The sequence below is a fragment of the Emydura macquarii genome, unplaced genomic scaffold (genome assembly GCF_026122565.2).
Source record: "Emydura macquarii macquarii isolate MOO-44397 ecotype Brisbane River unplaced genomic scaffold, CSIRO-AGI_Emac_v2 contig_2636, whole genome shotgun sequence".
Lineage (NCBI taxonomy): Eukaryota > Metazoa > Chordata > Testudines > Chelidae > Emydura > Emydura macquarii.
The window spans coordinates 5074952-5099347 of record NW_027132773.1 but is presented as its reverse complement, the minus strand read 5'-3'; the positions used below and the strand labels follow the sequence as shown (position 1 = coordinate 5099347).

The 24396-nt window shown below is 38.7% G+C and overlaps 1 protein-coding gene across 4 annotated transcripts in view; it reads left to right on the top strand.

Annotated features, from left to right (window-relative positions):
- The first annotated feature begins 1481 nt into the window (after positions 1-1481).
- The window catches only part of HMGA2 (high mobility group AT-hook 2), a 137658-nt gene continuing 114743 nt past the window's right edge, over positions 1482-24396 (top strand). For 3 of the 4 annotated variants that reach the window (XM_067563944.1, XM_067563946.1, XM_067563947.1), the window contains exons 1-4: positions 1482-1579; positions 1983-2157; positions 4748-4834; positions 13468-13518. In XM_067563944.1, the coding sequence (XP_067420045.1) occupies positions 2047-2157; positions 4748-4834; positions 13468-13518 (249 nt within the window). In that variant the 5' untranslated portion in view covers positions 1482-1579; positions 1983-2046. Of the gene's footprint in view, positions 1580-1982; positions 2158-4747; positions 4835-13467; positions 13519-15746; positions 15866-24396 lie in introns of those variants that run through there. The other variant, XM_067563948.1, reaches the window with a different exon arrangement.

Here is a 24396-nt window from a genome sequence, read left to right as displayed (position 1 = left end):
TAGCATTGTCACCAGAACTGTTAAGAACTTGGTGAAGACACACAGGACTATTAATAGCCCATATGGGATGAATCAATAAGGACAGTGGTTTTGGAGATAAAAGATCATAGGAATCTCATGTACCATTGTCTTACAGAGACATCGACAAGATGAATAGATGTTATAAAAATTATTTACTGCTACACCTGAAACTTTGATTTTATGATCTCTGTTTGAAATCTTGCTCTTCTCATGCAGCAATCAAATCTTTTGATGTACAGGATGGACTTGGAGACCTTTAGATTTCTTCACAGGGTGAAGAAAACCGATTGTGGTTCTAAGTGGCTTTATGTCTGTAGGATTCTTTTGATTGCCCTGAGATTTTACACATGGACTATCTCCAGCTTCATGGCTAGTTGCTTTGTGGGACTTCAGAAAGCCTGAGATTGGATTAAGAACACTTGCAGCCCTAAAGAGTGTTCTAGGGTTATTCTCTTCAACCAATCTGTCTGCAGTGTCTTCTCATACTCCCTGGTAAGTAACTCATCTGTCACCTCCCCACAGTCTTGTCTCTTCTAGTACTGGTGAACCAGGCATGGATATGTTTTGTTAGTCCTGGAGTAAAGGTTGTTTGTCTATTTCTAGCAAGCTATGAGTTTCTAATATACCTATCACCTGTAGAATCTAGGTGTCAAATACAAGAATTAATATAACATTTTCATTTCAAGGATATTATCTATCAATGCAACTAGTGCATCTCTGTGCCATATCCCTATGTAGATATCTTACTTTTCAAATGTATTCTTTATTTGCATCAGAAACGTTGACTAATGAATCAGATGCTATTTGCAAATTTCTTACCTTACTGGATTTCTTATACCCCTCACTTGCAGCCTTTGTGCATAAGTTTGGAGGCTGAGGTGGCTGGGGCTGAACAAAATAACTATGTCACTGGAGGAAGCAAAAAAGCAGCTATTAGAAAGGTTTGTTGACAAACCTTTATGCCTGACAAGCTGACAAGTAGAGTGGCAAGGTGCATTTGAACTTTGCTAGTTCAGGTTTGAGAGAGAGGAGGCGGGAAGCAGTGGGAATCCCCGGCCTGTCAGTTTAAACCTGCTGCTGGGAGTTGGACATGAACGGTGCTGGACACGTGAGTTGGTCTCAGTGTGCTTTAGTCTGCCTCTGCTTCCAAAGCTGCTGTATTTCTAATGTTTTATCTGGCCAAGGTCCAGCCCCCGATCCTAGGTTTTTCGCCCTGCCTCCTACTCCTCCCCGAATTTTTATTCGCACAGCCCCCTCCTATTTTTTCCACCCACGGGCAAAGGTGTTTTTTTTTTTTTTTTTTTTTTTTTAAAACATCCCAGCTCGATCCGTGGGCAGGACCCGCGTAATAATATTTCTAGCCCTAGCAGCTCACATCACAGACACGAACACAGGCTTGACCCCCCTGCTTCAGTCTCCCAAATCTCTCTTCTGCTTCTTTTTTTTTTTTTTTTTTTTTGGAAATGATCGCTCTTTTGCCGCCGCTCCCGAGACCCACATCTTCACAGCGTGCATGACTCCCGGCAAGCGCGCAGCGGGTCCCCCCCGGGCCTTTTCAGTGAGTCTTAGCTGAACGTGTCCTGAGCCGAGCCAAGGGGCGATAGCCACCACTTGCTTCCAATTTGCAAGATTTCCCCCCCCCCACTTGGTTTGCTCCTGCTCTTCTCTGAGCGGTCCCCCCCCACCTCCTAGCACTTCTAGGGCTGCAATCCACCCTCTCTCTCCCTCCTTCCCCCCCCCCCCCCTTGGACTTGTTTCGCCTTACTCCTAACGATTCCTGTTCCCAAACCGCACGGGAGAGGAGATCCCCCTGCACTCCACCGGCACCGGCACCGCTACCACCATCACCCCGCCCCCCCCCCCCCAGCTCTCCTTTTTGGCAGCACCAGGACGTCCGGTGCGGTGGTGGCAGCGAGCGGCGAGAGCTCCGCTTGAATCCCCCCCCTTCCCCTCCCCTCAAGGTGCTCGGAGGAGAGATTGTTCCCGGCTGAGCGGCGGCGGCGGGCGGCGGCGGCGGCGGGCAGGATGAGCACGCGAGGGGAAGGAGCCGGCCAGCCTTCCACTTCTGCCCCGGAGCAACCTGCAACCTCAGCGCCGCAGAAGCGAGGACGGGGCAGACCCAGGAAGCAACCCCAAGTCAGTAAAGTCCCCGCTAGCGACGTGCAGGCACGGCCCGGCGGAGCGCGCCGGAGCGGCCAGGAGACCAGCGTGGCCATGGACGTCTCCGACTCCTGCTGCCACTGGAGTCCTGGGGACTGGACGGGACGGGACGGGCGGGCGGGCGGGGGGAGGGGGCTTTGTGGCGCGCTCTGCTCTTCCCGGCGAAAGGCTTCTGACGCCCGCCCCGGGAGCGGGCTCGGGGCTGCCCGCCGGCCTGGGGGGGAGGGGAAGCGGCGGGGGTGGGTGGGCTGCCGGGCAGCGAGGCGCTCGCGCGCTATTGTGCCCGGCGTGGCAAGCCGCAGCAGCCGCAGCGCCGTTCAGAGCACATCGGTGCTAGCCCGGGAGCCGGCCCGCCAGCGCTCGCGGGTTCGTCCCGAGCTGGCTTGGAAAGGGCGAGGGGCCGAGGCGCCCCCCTGTCTCGGAGCCTGTGCGAGCTCCCCGGCGGCTCTGCTCTGAGGGGCGGGCGGGGGGTCGGGTCCTACTGGGGGCTGCTGCTGCCGCCTCCGAGCTTGACCAGCCCAACCCCTCGCTCGCTGCCCCTCGACCCTGGGAGGGTGGGGGCAGCTCCAAAAGTCGCTCGGCTTTTGGTCCCCCCCCCCTTCGTGTGCACGAAGGTGCCCCCCACACTCCGCACGGCGGCGGGGGGGAGGCTGCCGGAGGGGCAGCAGCGCCACAGTCACAACACCTTTTGCATTTCCGGAGCCCTTTGCCAGGCAGGTCGCTCTCCCACCTCCGGGGGGGGGGGAAGACGGGGGAGGGAAGTTATGCCGGGTGCCGGCTGCGGGCGCTCCCCCTTCGCTTTACACCCTGTGTCGGTTTCAGGGACCCCCAAAGGGGCGCATCATCGACCCCCCCCTTCGCTTGCAGGACCTGACGGGATAAGCTTGCTAGGCTTGTGCCTGGCGCCCCCCCCCCCCCTTTCGCGGAGTGACACTGCCACTCGGCTTCCCCGGGGGAGTCGATCCGCGGGGCACCCCGGCACTTAGATCCCCCCCTCCCCCTCCGCAGCGAGAGGTGCACCGCGGGGGATTTGGTTCTGCGGATGCAACCAATTGAGCGTGTAGCTTTGCATGGGGCTGCGTGGGGAAGCAGCAAGCTGGAGGTTTTGTTTGCGCTGATTCGCAGGCTTCGGAAGTACCGCTTGGAAGTGGGGGATTTCTAGTGAGCTCATTTAAACCGACTTCGGCGGGCTTTAAAAATGTTTACTCCATTCATTAGCATCCAACCACTTCCTCCAAAGCATATCAGCTGATTAGAACATATTATGGGAGCTGAGATGGAGAACATCCTCGAAAGCATTCTCCGAAACTGGGGGATATGCTTCTTCTGCCCCTCCAGTGTGCTCCTGAAAAATGCTCAGAAAATACTTGTGGAAAACCACACAACTGGAGCCCCACGTTTTCCCGCTCTGCCCTGTGACACTTACCCAGCTTTGCGATCTCATCTTTATACCCCACAAACTCACTTTACACCTGGCTCCGACAACGTGGTCTTGCAACAAAACCAACCCAGTAGCATTGGCGCTGCAAGTTTTGATCACGGCTTTTTTTAGGATTTGAATAGCTCGCAGAGAAAGAGAACTGCATCTCTTAAAACGTGTTCGATCCAGATGTGCACAATGTCGCTCTGGCTCCAACTGAGAATCGTATCAGTTACATTAGTCTGGAAAGGGGACTAACTATCAGGGAATTAAAAATCTGAAGGGTTTTAGGCTGGTTTAAGTTAACAAACTGTATTTAATTAGTTTTACCACATCCTGTAATCTGAATGAAATGTTCAATATTTAGAACTAGAAGAGTTTTATAATATTTATGATTCACTGAATAAATATTTGGAATCCGAACTATTAGTCATTCATACCCATTTTAATGACTGGTTTATTTACTATCAAACACAGGGACCAGTTAAGAAAATTGCTAAAATAATCACTGTTTTTGTAGAGATGTGTTGCACTTTTAAGTTCCAGATATTTTATTTCCACAAAAATATATCTTACATATATTGCATGCCAAAAATCTGTTGTAAAGAAATCTTTACATTTACATTTTAACAAAAGACAATTACTTTTGGATTAAGTGGAAATATAATGCAAACTTCATAACAACAAAAGTAAATAAAAATTCATTTATTTGTGCCCTTAAGAGAAAACTGATTGCAGATTATTTCTCAGTTTTTCAGTATTGAGCATTTAAAAAAAATGTTTGTGATAGAAACAACATACAATAGTTGTATACTGTTATGATGAAATGTAAATGAAATGGGTAACTAATTTTGAATAATCATCCTTCCACAAAGTTTACAGTTGCCATCCATGTTAACAATTTGTGTTTTCAGATATGTTTTACTATTCTTAGAATATGCAAATGTTAATTATTTTGTTACATAATTACAATTTAAATGAAGCCTTTTACTATGCAAGCTAGGGTTCTCCGCTTTAAACTTTGTATCATTCATTTATATTTCATGTGTTTTTAAGGAGCTCTTCAGTTGTAGTTTATATTGAAGGTCTACTTGGGTAGTTTCTTATGGAGATTCTTGCCACAATAGTATGTTTTCCTGTGTTTAGGAACCAGCTGGAGAACCATCTCCTAAAAGACCAAGAGGAAGACCAAGAGGAAGCAAAAACAAGAGTCCCTCTAAAGCAGCTCAGAAGGTGAGATTATCAGGGGGAGACAGAGAGAGAGTTCTTAACAATTACTATCCACTCCTCAATTTCCAAATTATTTCAGTTATTTAGCCTCTGAACTGTAGGGTTTGAACCATTTTTAATAATGGACCATAGGTGTTAGAACTAGGAGTGCTGGGAGGCTGCAGTAGCACCCCCCTGACTTGAAGTGGTTTCCATCATATACAGGGCTTACAGTTTGATTCAATGGTTCTCAGCACCACCACTATACAAATTGTTCCAGCACCACTGTAATGGAGGCCATCTATTTCCTGTATTTTACCTTTTTAAGATCAGAATTAACATTTGCAGCAGAAAGACCCTAGGCTCAGAACACATCAGGGCAATTTACTTTTTGTACAGTGCATAGAGTATGAAATAATATGAAATATTTGAGATATTTATTGAGATCGTCTGTAGCTAACATTGTGGTCTAGAAATAAATCAAAATTATGAATTATTATTAATATTATTTTTCCAGTCTAGGATTTCAAAAGTCTCCTATGCACAAAAATGAAGATTCATTTCCTGTACACTTATTTACGTTATTACTTCAAACCAAATCTGTCTATTAAAGCTAAGTGCTTTGTCAAACATTTGGTAATTAGAAGTAATTCCAATTATGTGTTGATAGAAATAAGTGCATTTCTTGAATTTGACAGCTTTAAAATGTGATGGTAAAGTAAACTGTGAGTTATAGTAACAGCCTGCTATGTATTGTTTAGTAATCACTTTCGAAGAGTCTGTTTCTTGAAGCAATGTTAGTCTTTTGAACCACTCCTACAATTTGGGGTTGCTTGCAGATGCATACTATAGTGGTTCAGAATGTGTTTAGCAATGGTACAGTCAAGTGGTTTTAGTTCATAGACTTTAAATGGCAAGTTCAACCTGAAAAACTAGCTTAATTTTATTTAAATTTGCTAGTGCTGTGCATTATAAAATCATGCTAACAAGTCTAATAATACATGTATATATGACTTTTTTTGGTGAACATAAGTAAATAGAACTATGTAGTCTTGGAAATAAATACAGGAGTATTAGTAGAGGGTTCTACAGCAGTTAGCACTAATTTACAGGTACTAAATTGAAAACAAAAGCTAATGAAATTTGGGAGTGAACTGTGGTGATGAAGTGTATCAGTGTTTTACTCTTTAGTAATTATTTGGTAAAATGGGTGTTGGAATATGGCTGTTGGCTCATCTAATTATAGTTAATTTTTAAATGTGGTTTACTTTGTGTGCCTGTGGGCAGAGACTGGTGTTAAATTTGATAGTTTTCAGTGTTATAAATTACCATAGCAACTAGTGATAAATATTAAATTGTTTATGGGGGGAATATGGTTTCATGTCTGTTTTAAATGTTTTGAACATTAGTTCAGAAAACATTTTCCTAAAGTGTTTGAATTTCCAATTGTTTTTTACTGTCTGGTCTGAGGAAAAACAGTATGTATATTCAATCAATAAACTCATAGGTTGATAAAAATTGTACTTTTCAGGTTAGATATTTAAAATGTACAAAAACCACTTTGCTACCCTAGTAAGCTTAGGTATTTAGGTTTTTTCTTTGTATAGTTAAAAATGTACCTCAGATTCAGTATAAAACAGTTTAAATTTAATTCTTCAAAAGAGAAAACAAAATTTTATTAGTCTGGAAAATCCAAATCTGAGATTAAACATTTTGAATATTACTGTTGAGGGAGTAGACATTACTGTGTGTAATATTTGTAGAAAGCATAACATTTTTCAAGTAATTCTTCATGGAAATGTATTTCCAAAAGATATTTCTAGTAGAAATATTAAAACCTATTAATAAATCTGAGTGATTTAAAAATCATCTTAAATTACAAAAGGCTTTTTTCATTATACAAAATTATATATTATGCATTATATTATGTTCAGATCATTTTGGTGCATGTAGTTCCTTTGTAGTCTGAATTAAGAACTGAACAAGTTAATTGCACCTTTTTGATTTTCAGAGTTCACCAAGTAACTACTGTAACTAAAACAAACTTTACAGATATAATAAAATTTGACCAAAGGGCACATGTCTTATTTACCATTAAAATCTTTGATGTTTCCTTAAATATGTATGATTTTTTTTTAATTTTATGATGAAATAGTTGTTAAAATATGTATCTTGGGTAAGATGCACAAGTATTTGGTAAATATTCCAAAGTGTAAAACAGATGTAGAACTTAAAAAAAAAACAAAAAAAAAACCAACAGTAAAAGCTTTGGGATCATGTTTCAAATAGCTATTTGTTACCCTTTTAAAAAACAGACATGTTGTAATTTCTCATTTGACATCTCAAAGTTTTATTTTATACAATTTCTTTTATGATAACTTTCCTGGTAGTAAACATGAAGAGAAAAGTTTGCTAATTTAAAAACAAACAGAAATTCATGGTTCATTTGTTGGTGATATCACTTTTTAAAATAATGAATTTCAGTTGTAACTTTCTGACATATATCTTAATATATAAATTGAAGGGCCTCCTCCCTATCCTTTTCCAACTCTCAAAGCCCTGCTTGTTAATTTTGCTGAGACCCTATACATATGAACTTGGTTGCTCTACATGCAGTTGAAAATTGCTGGAATTTCTATAGAATAGTGTGTGTGGCCTATGGTTTTCAAAGTGAGCTCGTTGAAATGTACTATAGTGTTCACAACATGTAAGATAAACGTACACCACTAGAACCCACAGAGCGGACGTGAGAAGGCACTCATGATTAATTGATCGGGTGTTCTCTTGCAAACCATTACACATCACAATTAAAAATGTATTACACAAACTGGCAGGGAGCTAAAAATACTCAGACAAGTATTGGGGCCTTGTTTTGTTATACTTTGAAAAGTAAATACCCTTAAATCAGTTGAGACATAATTTGCCCTGGGATCATGATTGTGTGGTGTATTTAAAATTTCTTGGTGCATGGTATTTTTTCTTTATTTTACTTGCAGAGCTTGTGTTTGGACTTAGTAAACTGGCCTTGGGGCATTTGAAAACAAACTGTGCTTGTTAGGAAATTAGCAATGTGAAACTTGACAATGCATGCGGAATGTTGCAAGACCAATTGGACAGCTAATAATGTAGCAATTACTCTAATTTCAGGTAATACACACATAAAAACTGACTTACATATAATACATATCTAGGTTTGGAAGGATAGATTTTTACTGGTAAATGTTGGTGAACATTGATTTCACTTTTCACACACAAACCAATGAAAAAATATTTCCATCAATAATAATCAAAATTTACAGATAGGCAAAGTAAGAAAAATGCTGCTTGATAACTTCTTAGAGTTTGATTTAAGGTTATTTACTTTTACATAAGTTGACGTGATGTTCAGAAATTGTATTATAACGGTTATAAATCTTAAACTTTTTGAATCTCAATGTCTGCTGTCATTAAATAATTATTGTCTGACCCACCCATAATTTCCCACAACTGTGAAAGTTTAAATTGATACAATTTTTAAAAAATGCCTAAAACCCATGATTTCATGCAATAGTGAAAATTTAAATAGATAAAAATAAAAGAGGCTTAGAAATAAACTGATACTATCAGTCAAAATTATATAAAAAATAGAACTTTTCCAAGCTTATACATATCAAACTTGTTCTCAGATAAATACATAAGTAAACCGGCATTTTACAAAAAACACCCCAACCTCTCAGTTGCTTTAATTTTCCACAAACAGAGTGAATGTGAATAACATATTAACAGATGATAAGTATGATATAGACACAAAAAGACTCTAAGCACATTGTACTAAAGCATTTAGAATTACTCCTTTATTGGAGTTTATGTCTCTGAACAAGTCCTGCTGTCACTGATTTAAACCAAAAATTGGGAATAAATGGAGATCTTTTTTCTAAGGATTATCTGTTTGACTTTGCAAAAAGGATAAAATACTGACATTCCTCTATTATTTTCTTGGGTACTCCATACCTATGTTTTATTGATAGATTGAAGTAGCACTGTTGCTAGCACACCTCCATTTCCCTTATGCATTCAGGGCTTTTCTTTGTTTAGCTCCTATATTAGTGCTTGATAAAATTGCCTTTATTTGGAATGAAGAAACGTGCTTTTGTAGTAAAACAATAGAAATAGTTACTGCATGCCACAAGAGAAAACATAAAAAACGCATCCCAAGAAGTGCTGTTATGTCAAATTGACCTCCAGTTTAAAAATTTAGGTCCAGCTCAAGTTAAATCTAAAATAGAGTCATTTGTTTTTCATTGGAATGAAATTAAATAACTAAAAAATACTTGAGTTGGGAAATGCACACTTTGCAAACCAAAGTTAGTGATACTGTTCATATCTACACCTTGTTATATGCCCACAGTCTTCTAAGAAGAGAGGCTTGTGTCTCTAAGGTAACTAGTTGATAGGTGAAATCCTGGCTCTGTTGAAATCAGTGAGAGTATGCCATTGACTTCTTTGGAGCCACAATTTTACCCGAAGTTGGTTGATGAAAATCTAGTTGACCTATAAGGAAAGGTTTAAAAAAAAACTGGGCATGTTTAGTCGTGAGGAAAGAAGACTGAGGGCAGACCTGTTAACAGTCTTCAAATATTTTAAGGGCCGTTGTAAACAGGACAGTGATCTATTGTTCTCCATGTCCACTGAAGGCAGGACAAAAAGTAAAGAGCTTAACCTGCAGCAAGGGAGATTTAGGTTAGATGTTGGGAAAAACTTTATAACTATAGGGGTAGTCAAACTCTGGAGTAGCCTTCCAAGGGAGCTGGTGGAATCCCCATCGCTGGAGGTTTTTAAGACAGTTATATAAACATCTGTCAGGGATGGTCTAGATTTACTTGGTCCTGCCTCAGCACAGGGGACTGTACTTGATCACTTCTCAAGGTCCCCTCCAGTCCTGCATTTTTATGACTCCATGACTTTTCATAGAATGCCTGATTCATTTATTATTACCAGTACCAGGCATAAATAACTTTGGGGGAAACAAGGAAATATTTACAATCGGTCATTGCACCTAAAAGATGGAGAATACTGCCAATGAGATGTTTTCAGTAAGATGTGTCAGGAAGGAAAGGGAGAAAGCAAAACCCTGTTTAGCGGTAAACTGGGTAAACATGACATTGAAAAGCTGTAACAAGATTATGTCTGTCCAGTGCCTTGGAGTCCTTTTATAATTTTTTTAACAGTGACTCTTCAGTAGAGGGACACTTCATTGTGCAAGTTCTCTTGACTAGGTTTGACAACAGTTATCTTTGTTCAGAGAGCTATCAATTACTCCAGCTGACCTATGCCTCTGACACATTTTAGCTTGACATCTCAACAGATCATTTTGCAAAACAGATAGAGTTTACAAGATATGGATTCTGTTGCATTTGGGTTCCTGCTTGACAATATATGGATGCCCGAAGAACACTTTATATCCATTAAATTATTTACACTCGTCTTGTCTTGTTAATTGCCTTCAACTGTACAGTTTTAGTTTTTGCTTGGCATTGAACAACCATGGACCAAGGAGGCCATGGTGGTGGGAAAGTCAAACTCTTTTTTTGCTGAACCCAGTACAATGTGGAATTATGAAGCAGCTTCAAGCACCCTTGTACTACTGAAACTTAGAGGAATTGCAGACCTTTCCATTGACTGTTAACTGTCTTTAATATGAAAAGGATTGAAATAGCAGTTGTGATAGCATGAAAAATACCATTTTCTCAGAGACATATTTTATTCTCAAAAAGCTACTTAATTAAGTTTCACTCCCAAAATGTTTTATCACAGTAATTAATTGCTTATAATATTGCACATAAAGTTTTTTAATTTAAAAAAACACCCTTAAACTGCATATCTGATAACCTTCCCCCCATCAGTTCTCCTCTGTTTTATGTTCAGTATTACATGTTGTCATACTATATAGAACAGTCATGCCTCATCATGTTGTGTCACATGATTAGATCTAACCTAACCTAACACAACACACCTTACTCTACACTGCATCAGAGGATTAAAGAAACAGCTTCTTTTGATTAAGCAGGTATAAACTGCAATGGTTAGCTGAGACCACTTGCAAGCTGCTGCTCAAATAATACTTTTGTTATGTTTGGGATGTTTGGTGCTCTCTCTGGATTTGTCCCTCACTCCAGACACAACAGTGTAATGGAAGCAAACAGCTACGGTAGAATAGTTAGATTTGGTTGCTCTAAGTATCTATTCAAAAGGCAAAGTAGTGCTGTTTGGTTAATATGTTTAACTTGTTAATTAAAATAAAATTGTGTTGAAAAATGTAAAATTATTTGACTAGTCATGTCTTCAAGTGTTTAAATTAAATGACAATATTGTGTTCCCAGAGTAAACTTGTGCTATATTTGCCAAGATATTATTAGTGTTAATAATAATAATAAAGAAAAAAGGTGAAAAAAATGGAACCATGTTTCCTAGATTGCTTGTCCTTACTATCATCTTTTGATCATTATGTTCCCTTCTTGTTTGTTCAAGAAGTGTTTTGTCTTTGCTTTTTAGCATAGAGATAAAATTTCCATTATGGAAGTCCTTGTCATTCATCTTCTGCAGTTTAGTCTATGGAAACCTTCCTGTTTGCTTACAGCATCTCTCTGTACCCAAACATAATGAACTGGAATGCACTGCTGTTTGCCCAGCTCACCTCTGGGAAAGATTTGGTTTTGATAAGCTCTCTAGAAATGTTTTTCTTCCAACATGAGGTGGAAATCATATACATCACTAACATAATGCCTTTCATTCCAAATGGTCCCGAAGCACTTTACAAACTGATATACAAACTATACACAGGGAACACTGTCCGCTACTGAAATGTAGCTACCTTTGGGGTGAAACATATTGTTAAAAGCACACAGCTACACTGCATGACAGTTTAGGGCTGGAAATGAAGATTGATTATTCAAAGAAATCTTCATCTTCTCTTACCAGTTAAGCTACTTTATATAGTCTAGTTAAACTTACTGAGGTTTTTTAAGTTTGATTTCAAGACCAGGTTTGCTGTATATTTTAAAAAGTTCATGTTCATTTTTTAAGGACATTAGCTGCATGATCTTAGTTTAAAAGTAGTAAAAGTTTAAAAAAGGAGGGGGGGGGGGGTTGTTTGTCCTTTACTAAGATGTCAAGTATTAATTTAAGAACATTTTGAACTGATCTTTTCTTTAAAATTAATGCTTCAGATAGCTCAAGCAATAACTGTATGTCAGCTGGATATATTCTAAAATTAATCTCTATTTGCATCATCCAATTTAAAATGACATAAAAATGAAGGGTTTGAAGGAAAACAAAAACCTCTTAAATAGCTAGAGAATACAGCACGTGTACTTCTTTTAAAAGTATTTTCATGGGAGAGTTTCACCTTACATGTAACACTGGTATAAACTGCTAAAGAACAAGTTTACTCTTTTAACAAGTCTAACTGATAATTTTGCCCTTTAGGAATGTGAATTTTATTTTTCACAGCTTTCTTCTTGGTGAGATATTTATTTCAAGGTCATTTCACTGCACTTATAGTGTAGGGTTTATAGGGACTGGCCCCAGTATTTTCCCAGCTCAGATTCTTTTTCAGTGGGATTCATTATACATGGCAAGGCATTATGCTACATTTTACAGAGATATGCCAATATGTGATTTATGTAATGAAACAATTGACTTCTGACGGGAAAATCAAAAACACACATTCCTGACTCCTGTGAAGAAGCAATTTATGAAAACATGTATAATGCAGCAGGTATACAAAAAATCTTGATTCTAAGGGATGATTATGCACATAGGGTGAAATGCTGGCCCCGTAGAAGGGAGTTTTGCCATTGACTTTAGTGGGACAAGGATTTCACTCATAGTCCACATACATAACTAACATTATTATTAATCAGGTATTGACATATGCATGGTGGACATATTATGTCTGTAAATAACAACGCTTCATATGTAATTTTTCATCCAAGGATTTCAAAGTGCATTACAAAAGTGGGTAAGTATATTTATCCCACAGTCACCAAGCAAGCTAATGACAGACTCCTGAATGGAATCTGTGTTTCCTCCATTTGAGATCCTTGCACTAACTGCTAGCCATGCTTACGTATCATGCTCACACGTGCCATTTCTAGGGTACCTATTGTTGAATTTGCTTCAACCCTCAAAATGAAGACATATTTTGGAACAGTGAAAGGTATGTTAACAGTTTAAAGGATGCGTTTGCACCTGAAAAGGAAAACGTTACTCAGAATCAAGAAAGTATCACTGAGTAGAAATACACGCATGTTCAAGATGATATTCTTCATCAAATGTGTTGATTTGTTTTCTGAATATTATCAACAGATGAAAAACAGGAACACCATAGCAAATATTCATCAATTTTTTAAGAAGTTTCCTTCCTTCTTGAAACAAACTGTATTCTTCATACCCCACAAGAAGGAATTTTAGTATCTTTAAGTCTGTGCTATGAAATGTTAGAAAAAGGAATGTAGTCAAGATTCAAGCCATAGGGGAGAGAGAGACAGAGACTTAGTGCAACCCGTCTAATCAGCAGATACATAATTGTGGATAATATTACAGGAAATATGTTCCTACTTACCAAGACTGCTAAATAATATTGGCCTATAAAACATGTTGTTTTTTTCACTTTACAGAAAGCAGAAGCCACTGGAGAAAAACGACCCAGAGGCCGGCCCAGAAAATGGGTAAGTATTTTACTTCCAGTCATTTGATTTATTTTCTACTTTATAAAGCGTGTTTTAAAGCCATTCTTTAGAAGAAGATTATTTCCATTTTATTTTTAAAAAGAATGTCTGTCTCATATCTTTCTCTTCTGTTGGTTGACGAAAGGGTTAGGTAGCAGACAAGTTATCTCAACTTCCTACCTTTAGACTCTGATAGTTTGCTCAAGACACTTTACTACTAAATGTTTGCCCACACTGAATACTTGTGTCTCTTATCAACATGAAAAGAACCTCAACTCTTCCTTCAAAAAAAGGGTAACAATGAGATAACTTGTTCAGTAATTGAGTAACAAAGGTTAAAGGAGGTATTATCAGCCATCAGAAAGTGATTATGAAAGGTGATAGAATTCAAATGTAGTGTGTACAAGATAAAGTTAAAAAAATAAAACCTCTTTGTCTATTTAGTAATGCTCCATAGTCACTGAATATCAGAGTACATTTCCCACCAAAATCCTTAAAAAGAACAAAAATGAACTTTGGAAAACTTGCATCTAATGTTTTCCCTGGCTGGGCCAGTTTTATACCTCTCATAAACTGGTTGGTTTGTAATATTTTTCATTTGTCTTGTTATTAAATTTAAAATTTTGCTCTTTCACCCTGTTATTGGTTCCCTGGATGTTAATGCCAGAGACAAATGCATTTTTGGAAAGTATCCTCAATCCTCTGGTCATACAGATTTCTGGTCACTCACAGTCTAGAAATTCAGTGTTCTCACTGAGAGCCAAAGTTGTCGAATACTTCTTATACGCCTTCATTTTTACTTCTCTCCTTTACACACACACTTTCAAAAGGAAAGTGATGAGAATGTCACCCGAAAAGCATCCATAGGTGTTTAATGGGAGAAGTTGAAGGTGCAACCATATGCTCCATAATAAATTCTATATCTAGTTTTCCTTCTCCCATTACCTTTAACTTCTCCACTTCTGTCCTCCATTTTTTCTATACTTCTTTTTCCTACCCCATCTCCTCTTCTTCATTCCCTTATTATGTTCCTTCCTCCCTTTCCTCATCTTCATGTTGTCATTTTTCCCCCATTAGCTCATCCTTTTCTTTTCCAGTATATATTAAGACTGTCGTCAAGCCATCTAGGCTTCCTAGAACTAAAACAGCACCAAGGAAGCTTATAACTATAACTGAGGTTCCACAAAGTATCAGCAGCTAAGCGCAAGGGAGGAGGTATAGTTTTAACATGCACTATAAAAATAATCCTTTATTGTGGTCCAGTGATAAAAGTACCTCAGGATCTTCCTCTAATATTGTGGAGAAAATCAGACAGTCAGATACAATCTATACTATACATGTCTACACTATTTAGAGTAGGCAAATTCTGTGTACACAGAGAAGAAGCCCATTGGCATTAGGAGATTAGATGGTTTATAAAAACGTACATGAATTGGTAACATTCTCAAAGGTGGCTTGCATGAGGCAAACACTAAATAGCTCAATAAAACATATAGCAATTACCGTCAGTTTCCTTATAAGGTTGCCTAGGGTTTACTAGGGTCTGAGATTATATATGTGGATGCTAACTGAACTTGTCTGATCCTCACGTTGGGTGCAGTCCCCAGGGAGGCACCATGAATGGCTGTTTTACGAGAATAATTTATAACATCCAAGCCATCTATCTACACTGGGTTTGGTGTAGGTGGTTGTAGCGGAAGGTTGTTAACTCTGTGGGAATGGAAAGTGTCACAGTCTGCAGTGCTAAGAGGTTCACCATCCAAGGCATTGTATCAGAGATTAAGAGATGTCTTCTCTGAAGAGAAAAAATATTGGGTTTTTTTATGGTTGGCATATGCACTTTGGTTTGCGTAGCTTATACTGGCAAGAGCGAGCAGGCAGTAGCAACAAAGAAATTAATACAGTACAGTTCTTTGAGGGAAAAAATTGAACTGAAGAAATAAATTCTTGACTATCCCATAGAGGCAGTCTTCACTCTGCAACCAGTTTAATGCTTTCTAACAATGTCACTTATTTCCTTGAAATTAAGGAGCATTTTGAAGCACCATGGGTGTTTTCTGATTGTAAATATCAGAAACAGAATCTTTTACCCATTCACTCCTGTGCTCAATGGTTGTTTTTTAGTGAAATTTAGAAATAATATATGAGCTTGCACCTAACAATGGGATAATGTTGTAGACATTGGAAAATATAAGCGCCATTTTCTCTCTGGTTTTTCTCTTTTCCAGAATGAGTCAGGCTTGTGAGGTCCTCTTTTGCATGTGGTAAAATGGAGAGTCACATTACATTTTAAACATGAAAAAATATTGTTAAATCATTAGGAGCCATTATCAGACTTACTGTTTTTAAGCAGAATTTGCTGTGGAAATCAATGAGGGATTTTGCCTAAAATCAGATGGCATAATAGGACCCATTATGTTTTAACATCTACCTTCTGTTCAGAAAACACCCCTTTTTATCACATGAGTTTGATTTGGGTTTTTAAAGTACATTAGTGGTTATTTTCTTTGTTAATCCAGTACCTTTGTATCAAGCATTACTTTAAACATTACTTTAAGGAATGTGTAGATTTTCTTTGTGTGGGGGGGGGGGGGGGAGGGGCGAGAAATTGTATATGGCAGGTATTTTTCTAAGTTTGTAACCTATTTTTGTGAATCTGGAGGTTTTGTCATATGTTGTTCATCAAATTGTAAAGTATTATTTCTGCTGTTTCCTTCAATATGCACACGCAGAAACATACTAGCTAACAGACTTCTGTAGAATTCTGGTAGCCAGTCTCTCTGCCGGTTCAAATTAAGTATTTAACGTTCGTGATTCACAATTTTTTTTTTAGAAGAGGGACTAAATGTATTTGACTTTGAATGTATGAAACATGGAGAAAAAAGCTGAAGTGAGTGATTTACCAGAAGTGTACAATAAACCCCATTATATTTTTAATAAAATAACGTGTACTTTGAAAAACAGTCCATGAAGATAAGGTCCTTGTCTGTTGATCAAACAATAAAGAGTGAATGGTTCTATAGGAAATAAATATTTGGCTGTAAAGAAAAAGCTACCCAAATTTAGAGTTAATTGATTAAAAGCACTGAAGATAACAAGGAAGACCCAGATGGGAACCAAAATATTTGGAGTCAGAAATTCAGTTTCAGTGGTAGTAGAACTTATTTGTCTCCACAAGTTGCTGGACATAGATGTGCAGAACAATACATTTTTGGGGAGAGAAAATCCTATTATTTTAATGATGAAAAGCATTTCTTTGTGTGCTTGTTACTCTTCAGTTTTAGAAGTTTTGATACCAGGATATGATTTAGGTTCTTTGATTTCAATGGAACCTGCAGATGAAGCAACCTGCTTTTTATTAGTAGAATTACTATTGTATGTATCATAGGTGTCCATAGACATTTATAGAGTTAATAAAGACATGAGGCCCCACTGAAGTCAATGGGAGTTTTGCCATTGTCTTCAGTGGGGCCAGGATCTCATCAGTGGAGCTTAATCCTACTCACACTGGAGTTAGTGGAAAATAGGAGTAGGTTCCTATTGCTATGTCCCAAGGAGCCTACGCTTTAGACTTCTACATTTTTTACATTTGAGTAAGGCTAGTAACCTGAGTGAAGTACTGGGGCAGGAGCGGAGCAGAGACTGAATAAGCAATTATAATACAATTCATTCCAATGGATCATATTGAAAAGTCCTGGAGATTTCACAGACTTCTAGTGCTCTCAGACTTCACTTTAATGGAGAAACCTGAAACCTCATTCTGAAGATGATGCTTTAAAAGCACATTTAGTTTTTTATTTCCATTGTCTTCCCCCTCCCCGCCCTCCAGTTTGATTTTTAGCATTGCCTGATTTCACCTCCAAATTGTTTAATTTGAAACACAACTTCAGCATTTCAAAAGCAGATAAAATAGCAAGGAATATTCCAAAGCGCAGTATGCAGATGTTATAACTTTGTAAGGGGTCTGGAGTTGATGTGGGTAAGTGACTGACATAATGATATAATAGTATGAAACTGTCTGGTAATGGATAATGCAAAAAACAGACAAAACTGCAACAATAACTTGTGTATAAAACAGAACAGAAGTAGTTAATTTCTAAGTACAGCATGCATGTGCGCACACACATACACATACACACAGAGTCATTGAAACACAAATAACAGATGAATGCATTTTGTTCAGATAACCTGACTTTTTCTTTTAGGCAGTGATATTTATTGCCAGATGTACTAAATAGTGCATTTCAAATTGGTAAGAGATAAAACAAACAAAAGTAAACTCCATTTCCCTCTGCAAGGGTTTGAGCTGATCTTAACATGCGTAGGTGGACAAGTTTGTGTTTCTGAGTTTAAGGGTGTAATCTTACCCCCATTGAAGTCAATGGAAGTTTTGCCAGGATTTCACCTTAAATGCTGAAAATCAGATTAAGTGGTACAAAGATGTTTTTTAAAAAGTGAAGAAATTGATTTCCAGCTGTTAACTTTTCTCCAGATTCCATCATAGTGCAGTTTGAAATGGCTGAGAGATCCAACCTCAACCATGAGGTTTATTAGTAGTATTTATATATGCATTATTGTAGTTCGATGGTCCTGAAACAGGATAAGGGCCCCATTGTTCTAGACATTATAGAAATACATATGAAGACAGAACCTCTGCCCCAGAGATTTTACAATCTAATGGAAATACTAGATCAGCCATTAGTGTAGTGAAGCTACTGCACTGCTATAACAACTGGGATCTCTCTAAGCCATAATTTAAGTAGAACTTTCTGTTCTGGTCTGGTAATGTAAAGCCTTATGAATGAATAAATGCAGGCAAGACTACTCCCTGTGGACGGTCATTGTTTTAGCCACATAAAGATCTTTGATGGACTTTTATAGCTAATGGTCAGACTAATTATCAATGTCCTCACAGTTCCTATGCTGAAAGAGTAGACAAGTAACATGAAGTCAAGTTTCATGAAGAACAAGCTAAAAGTCTTAGAAAACTTCATATTTACGTAGCTCATTTCCAAACAGAATGATCAATTTAGGTATAATCTCTCAAAAGGCTAGAATGACTGCAAAAGCAAGTTATCCAGCAACATTTAAGATTATCTCTAATTTTAAAGTTCCATAATTTTGCCATTTAATTATTTTTTCCCATTTGACATTCTGGAGAGGGAAAACAACTTCTCCATGCTGGAAGCAAATGAATGAAAAACATGCATTAAAAACATATTCATTCTGCCTTGGATACATTTAGAAAGGTGTGTGCGTCTTCATTTCTGTACAATCTTTGACTAGGTCTGCGATAGATTCAAGTAAAGGATTTACTTTGTGATATCAGAGTTATTATCCCTGCTCAGAATTTTGGAGCCAAATTCTCTGCCTGTACAAGTAGGTGTGACTCATTGATGACAATGGAGTTCTGTCCATTTATACCAGTTGAGAATTTGACCCTAGATCTTTATAGCCTACAGTTAGGGCACATCTACACTTAAAATGCTGCATTGGTGCAGCTGCAATGCTGAAGCTGCGCCACTGTAACACTTTAATGAAGACAGCTCTCCAGTTGGCATAGTTAATCCACCTCTCCAAGAGGCAGTAGCTATGTCAGCAGGAGAGCTTCTCTTGCCAACATAGCACTGACTACATGAGGGATTGGGTTCGTATTTTCACACCCCTGAGCGATGCAGTTATCCAGTATAGGTCTGCAATGTAGACCAGACCTTAGCAAGGGCTTTGATTTATATTATCAAAAGGTAATTCACTGATGCCGCCATGCCAGAATGGGGTATTACAAGATGTCCAACTTACCCAAAGAGCAAAACTTTGGATTTCTATTGCATTTTCTATCTGAGCTTCTCAAATCATTCATAGTCATTAAATGGAAACTGCCAACTCAGACTGCCCCCAAACGGCAAATGTTCATGGTTGAAAGTGAGAAAAATTCAATAAGTAAAAAAACAGTGTCAATAGTGAAAAGTAAGTTGACATTTAAAATGTTTATTTTTCATAATCAGGTGTTATTACTAGCATAGGTAAGGAAGTTAGTGTATTTAAAAATGAATTTTCATTTGATGGTATCCTTTAATTTCCCAGCACTTCCTGTCAGATAGGTAAGTATTCCTGAATTTCCTTTTTATATATGGGAAAACTAAGATCCAGGGCTACATTGCCAATAGGGTAGCCTATGTTTTTCTGAAGGCGTTTTGCGCCTGCAGTATGTGCAGCCACAGTTCAGTTGCAGCTACAGTTCTAACTACTCGCGTCTCTAATGACCTGACTGTACCAATCAGTTAGGTAGAGGTACAATCACTCACATTTGCTCTTGCAGTTCAGTTTTTGCCCATGAAAATGTTGTGGGTGCAAAAAGAGAAGCTGAGCCTGAGCCAATTGAAAATGTACTATAGAGGGTAGGGACCAGCCTTTAAAGGAATTTAGGTACCTAACTTCCATTGAAATAAATGGGATTTAGGCAGCTAAATACCTTTAGAATTCTGGTCCTAAGTGCCTTGCTTAGGGTCACATAGGAAATCTGTGGAAGAGCCAGGACTAGAACACTGATTGCCTGACACGTGCGCTGTACCTTAGGAATGTTGTCCTTTCTTAGTAAGTCTCATTTGTCTTCAGGTTAAATGATGGAGAGAATCACACATTTGAATTGTTTCCCAAACCCATGCATCTGCTTGTTTCCAATTCCTATAGGCTAAAGATGCATCCAGCACAGGCCTAGTTGTCAGGACAATTAAGTGGGGAGGATTTGGAAGGGCCTTGCATACTCTTTGTGTACAAGATGGATGGGGGAGTGTCAGAACCAGTGTGGGTTTCTGTAACTGGGCGCTGCTCAGCTGTCACCAGAAAATGTATTTGACAGAAGTGTGAATCCTAGTGAACTTGTCTCCTTCTTACATCTTCATTGCATATAAAAGTCCTGTATTTGTCCTTTAAAATAAGAAATACAATCATCAAACCGAGCTGCATAGTTCCTTAAATGTTTTAAATGTAACTAATTATTTTATTGAAACACAAGTTGAGTTTTGCTATAGCCACTAGACATGTCCAGTTAAAGGCTTCTCACCAGAGCTGGTGGTAGGCATAAACAGACTAAGCAAATGCTTAGGGCCCCAAGCAACTCCAGGGCCCTGTTCGCTTTTTATTATTATTATTTTCATAAGAACTTGCCAGTTTTAGTGTTTTACTCATTTTAAGAACTATATGTTTTCAAAAAGATCTGAAAATAAACACTCCAGGCTCAGCTTAGTTTATTAGTATGTGTTGGGCAGGGTGGAAATATTCCTGATTAAGGCACCATTGGGCTAGCACCACCATTGCCGCTCACTCCAGAAATAAAACAGTCAGCACCTTACACCCTTGCGTATATGAGGGTTGGGGGAGTCCTGACATAATGAATGGAATATCATGTGTAAAAGTGTCATCTGATGGTTAGGTTGGGAATCAGGACTCCTGGATTCTCTTCCAGTTCACTATGTGATGTGAGGAAAGCTACTTAATCCCTCTGTGTCCAATGTTCATTTATACTGTAGCCTCTGGCTATAATTATAATTTCCTCCCATTTTACATAGCTTGAGTGGTGATAAGAGCCTTAGTGTAAATGAGAATAAGGCCCTCTGCTCTTAAATTCACCCATCTGAAATAAGGAGTTTAATAATACTTATTACCTGTGACGTTTTGGGCCTGATTCTGCATTCCTTACATACCCAAATGGGAGATCTAGATGCAATGCAGGTTTGAGTCTCTTCCAATGGTTTTGTGATACTTAATGTTTGTAAAATGCTTTGAGGTCCTTGAATGAAATCATTGCATGCCGTACGTGCAAGTATTATTATTTCCTTTCCCTTAATCGTAGGACAAAGCTTTGCTTCATATTGAAATGCAGTATTGTATTTTAGTTACAGTACTGGATTTTCAACAAGAAAGGGGGGCTGCTCTCATTAAGTACCTGCAAAATGTCCTCACCAGGAGGTAGCTTCTAATTTTACCATACAAGCACCTGATTCAGGAAAAGCAGTTTTTATACCAGTAGTAATGTACTTTATATGTGTGTTTAGTTAGCATTGCCCATTTGTATCCATATGTCTACACTTGGTTCTGTTTCCTTTTAAATTTGGTACAGGCTCAAATTAAAAAAGCAGAAGGAACACAGCAAATTTACAGTAGAGCAATTATTGTTCCCTTTTGAAATCTATGTGCAGTATTCTTTAGACCTTAAAAGAAAAATAAAATCTGGGACAAAACCTGCCGATTGAATCTGAAAACACTAACATCTGAGAAAGATGAACCCAGAGCTTTACCATTTAAGATATATAATTTAGGAGTTTCAGATGCAGCAGTGACATTTCCAGTAAAGGAACAGGAGATCTGCTCAGATCCTGGAGAATCCAAATATTTTCACTCTCAGGGAGACCCTATAACAGGAAGCACCAAGGCCCAGGGAGGTGAAAGGCTGAATGAAAAAGCCATCTGTTGTAATCATGATGTTATATTGATAATAATGATAATATTTATAATGCACTGTTGTTTCGCAATCCTTTGCCATTCACTGTTCAAAGTGATTCTGATTTTACAAACTGCTCTTATCCACCTCGTCTGTGTCAGTGACTGTTGATGGAGTATAACTTCCTGGTTTACAATCAGGAGGAACTGTCAGTCACAGAGTTTTCTTTTTTGTCATTTCTCACTTGGTTTGTCCAGCGTTGATGTTCCCTTGATTTCATGGTGGAAAAGTGACCTTTATATTGTGCAAGAGCAGCCCTTGGGCCACTCTTAATTGACAGATCTGAGGAGGAAGTGCTGGATCTATGAATATGGCCATCTGTATGCTTCATTGTTTTTCCCTGGAGGCTGACATTGCAGAATTCACTGCATTCACAGAACATGGTCCTTGTGTGTTTTACAGTGTGGCTGGAAGGACTGTATTCAAGGATAGCTGCTTGCCATGAAGCATTTCACACATGAGTTATTTCCTGCTTTACCTGTTGAAATAGTAGTTTTGTTTTCTACTCTTTGGACCTTAGGCAATTTAATATATGTATTGTGTAATTTGACAAATATTGGGGAAGAAAAGTCCAAGATAGTAATTCTTTTCATAGCAATTTATGGAAGCTAGTGATGCTGTTTTGTTTTGTTTGTTACATTCTATTTGGACACATCATCTTACATTTATTTTTTTGTAGACTGCCAGTCTAGTGGTCTGTAAATTGTAGGGCCAAATTCTGTTCCTAGTTACAGTGGTGTATATAATAATATTAATAAGCTAAACTTGCAGTAAGTACATTAATTTTATTGGATTTACGCCAGTGTAAATGACAGCAGTCTCTGGCCCATAGAGGTCTGTATGCTTTGGTGTACCAATGAGCATAGCCTACATTTTGGAACCATTCAAATTAATAATGGATCAACCAGGTTTAGAATTTTATGCTTTACATCCTGTCTGTTTAGAATAACTGCTTAGAGCTTAATACTCATTAAACCCCGGGAGTTCCTGTATACAGGAAGAATGGCAACTTTATCTAATGTGTTATCTTAATCCATTTTGACTGTTACATCAATTATCCTAATAGAGATCAATTGGGAACTTTCACAAGTTGTAATACAAACACATATGTGAGCTTCGCTATTATGATCTTATCAAAGTTGCACTGTGCTAACATATTCTTGGGGTTTCCTTAGCATTCACACAGAACTCATTCATGCTCTGCCCACTTGTACTGCACTGTTTCCTGTTAATGATGCCTTGAGAAATCTGCTCAGGGACCTTTTTCCATTTATTTGTCTGATACAGCACTTGGCTTACACCATTAAAAATTTAGAGAAAAAAAAAACAGACTCCTGTGGGGTGCATGCCTAGATGTATAAACAGTTTATGCCACCATTGGGCACAACGAGGTCTCCCTGGATTGTATCAGCTTGATTTTGAAAACACTTGATTTAAAGAATTCATGTTGAAGTCAATGGGAGTTTTCTGTGCATGAAACAGCTATAGCATCAGGCCTTATATGCAAGGTAAAGATTCTTTTAGTAAATACTTTAGGTGACTATGGTCAAGTAGATTGAGCAGGGGGCTGGGATCTAGGAGACGTGGGATGAAATCTTGGTCCCACTGAAGTCAGTGGTACTCTTCAATTCATCCCTGGATTCTAGTTGTAAATCTACCACTGACTGGGTGTGTGTGACCTTATACAAGTCACTTAGCTATCTATGAAATGAGGATATTATGCTAACATAAAACTATGAGATATGCTGATGAAAGAGTAACATAAATGCCAAATATTCATCCGCTGCACAGATTAAAATGTTCTTTGTGTTTTGTTCAGTGTTGAGTACATTGCAGGCATATGACATCATAACAACTGAATCTCTATAATTTGGTAAATATTTGACTTAGGCAGTGGTGTTTTGGTTAGAGAAAGGTGGAAATACCTCCCACAGACAATACCAAATAAATAAAGGACTTGTACAGCGATTTAGGATGACATGCACAAAGGGACTTAGGTGTTGCAACACTGAGCATCACAGTGTCCAATTTTTAGGCACCTAGAAAGCCCAGGAACAACATTGTGATCCACAAAGACGAGTTAGGCACCTAGTCTCTCTGAACAATGAATGGGGAGAGATAGATGCCTATGCTAGCCAATGGGAGATGACAGAGAGAGAGGTGAGTGCTCAGCCTACTCCTCCTTCAGAGATAGGTACCTAAGTCTAAGCTGCAGGGAGGCACTTAGCTCTGCTAGCGATCCATGAATGGAACCCATTGCCTGGAGTCAGGAGGCTTAGGAACCTTGTGAGAACCTTTCTTGTGAGAATGAATTAAACGCCTGCCTCGCTCCACAGAAAATGGGTCATGGGGTGAAAGAGCCCACCTTATAACTTCTA